Source organism: Microtus ochrogaster, unplaced genomic scaffold, assembly GCF_000317375.1.
Source record: "Microtus ochrogaster isolate Prairie Vole_2 unplaced genomic scaffold, MicOch1.0 UNK91, whole genome shotgun sequence".
Classification (NCBI taxonomy): Eukaryota; Metazoa; Chordata; class Mammalia; order Rodentia; family Cricetidae; genus Microtus; species Microtus ochrogaster.
Window position 1 is genome coordinate 1,296,507 of NW_004949189.1, and position 1,151 is coordinate 1,297,657.

Consider the following 1,151-nt stretch of genomic DNA (forward strand, 5'->3'; position numbering starts at 1 on the left):
TGTAGACAAAGTAATCCCCCTCCTTCCTAAATTGCTTTTGGTTATGGTGTTTGCTATAGCAACAAGAAATGTAAATATCACAGTTTGCACCACCATGTTCTACTTTGTTTATGAAATATGATCTTGATATCTAGAAAAATCCTTTGAAATTCTGATCCTCCTGTCCCAATTCTCCAAGTTCTGGGATTACAGCCATGTTCTAATATGCCTGCATCCACATTTATATTTTAGTTGATAAAATAATTGTAATATTTGTGAGGTACAGGGTAGCATTCAGTATACGAATACAATGCATATTACTTCAAGGTAATTGTCATCAGTCTCATTTCAAATGTTTATTGCATCTTATATGTTGGGAACATTCAAAATCTCAGCCATTTTGCACGAAACAGAATTAACACATGTCAGACATATTTATCTTAATCTACTATCAAACACAGCTGTTGAGCAAATATGCAACTGCACCCCTTGTAAACATTGACCATGTCGCATTTCCTCACACTTCCTAGTGCTATGCATGATTCCAAACTTTCTACACTTAAATGATAACATGCAGTATTTGACTTCCTATGACTGACTCTTTCTACTTAATACAATGTTCTCCCATTTTATCCATGTTGCTGTAAATTAAACAACGTAATCATTCCTGTGGTTGAATAATATTCTACAGTATACACATACTTCATTGAATGTGTATTTTCATGTTTTCAAAAGCTTCCTCATTGCATGCTTCATATCTTTGTTTCTCAGACTATAGATCACAGGATTAATTAGTGGAGTAACCACAGAATAAAGCAGAGTCACAAGTTTCTGCATTCCTGCTTCATGCTCAGATGTTGGGCTCAGATACATGATCATCACTGAGCCATAGAAAAGAGAAACCACAGTCACATGGGGCCCACAAGTGGACAAGGCCTTTCTTCGTCCATCTCTTGAAGGAACTCTAAACACAGCTCGTAGGACCAACATATAAGATCCTATGATGAAGAGAAAAGGAGTAAAAAGGAGCAGAGACATTATTATTGTCCAGAAAAATTCCATCAGTGGGGCTCTAGAACAGCTGAGAGCCAACAGAGGGCCTGGGTCACATAGGAAATGGTCTATAATCCTGGACCCACAGAAGGACATCTGGGAGATGATGATGATGGGAA

At 37.4% G+C, this 1,151-nt stretch overlaps 1 protein-coding gene across 1 annotated transcript in view; it reads right to left on the reverse strand.

Annotated features, from left to right (window-relative positions):
• Positions 1–699: 699 nt before the first annotated feature.
• Positions 700–1,151, reverse strand: part of LOC106144434 (olfactory receptor 11G2-like) — a 34,136-nt gene continuing 33,684 nt past the window's right edge. The window contains exon 3 of the mRNA XM_013355094.1: positions 700–1,148. Coding sequence (XP_013210548.1) covers positions 700–1,148 — 449 coding nt within the window. The remainder of the gene's footprint in view (positions 1,149–1,151) is intronic.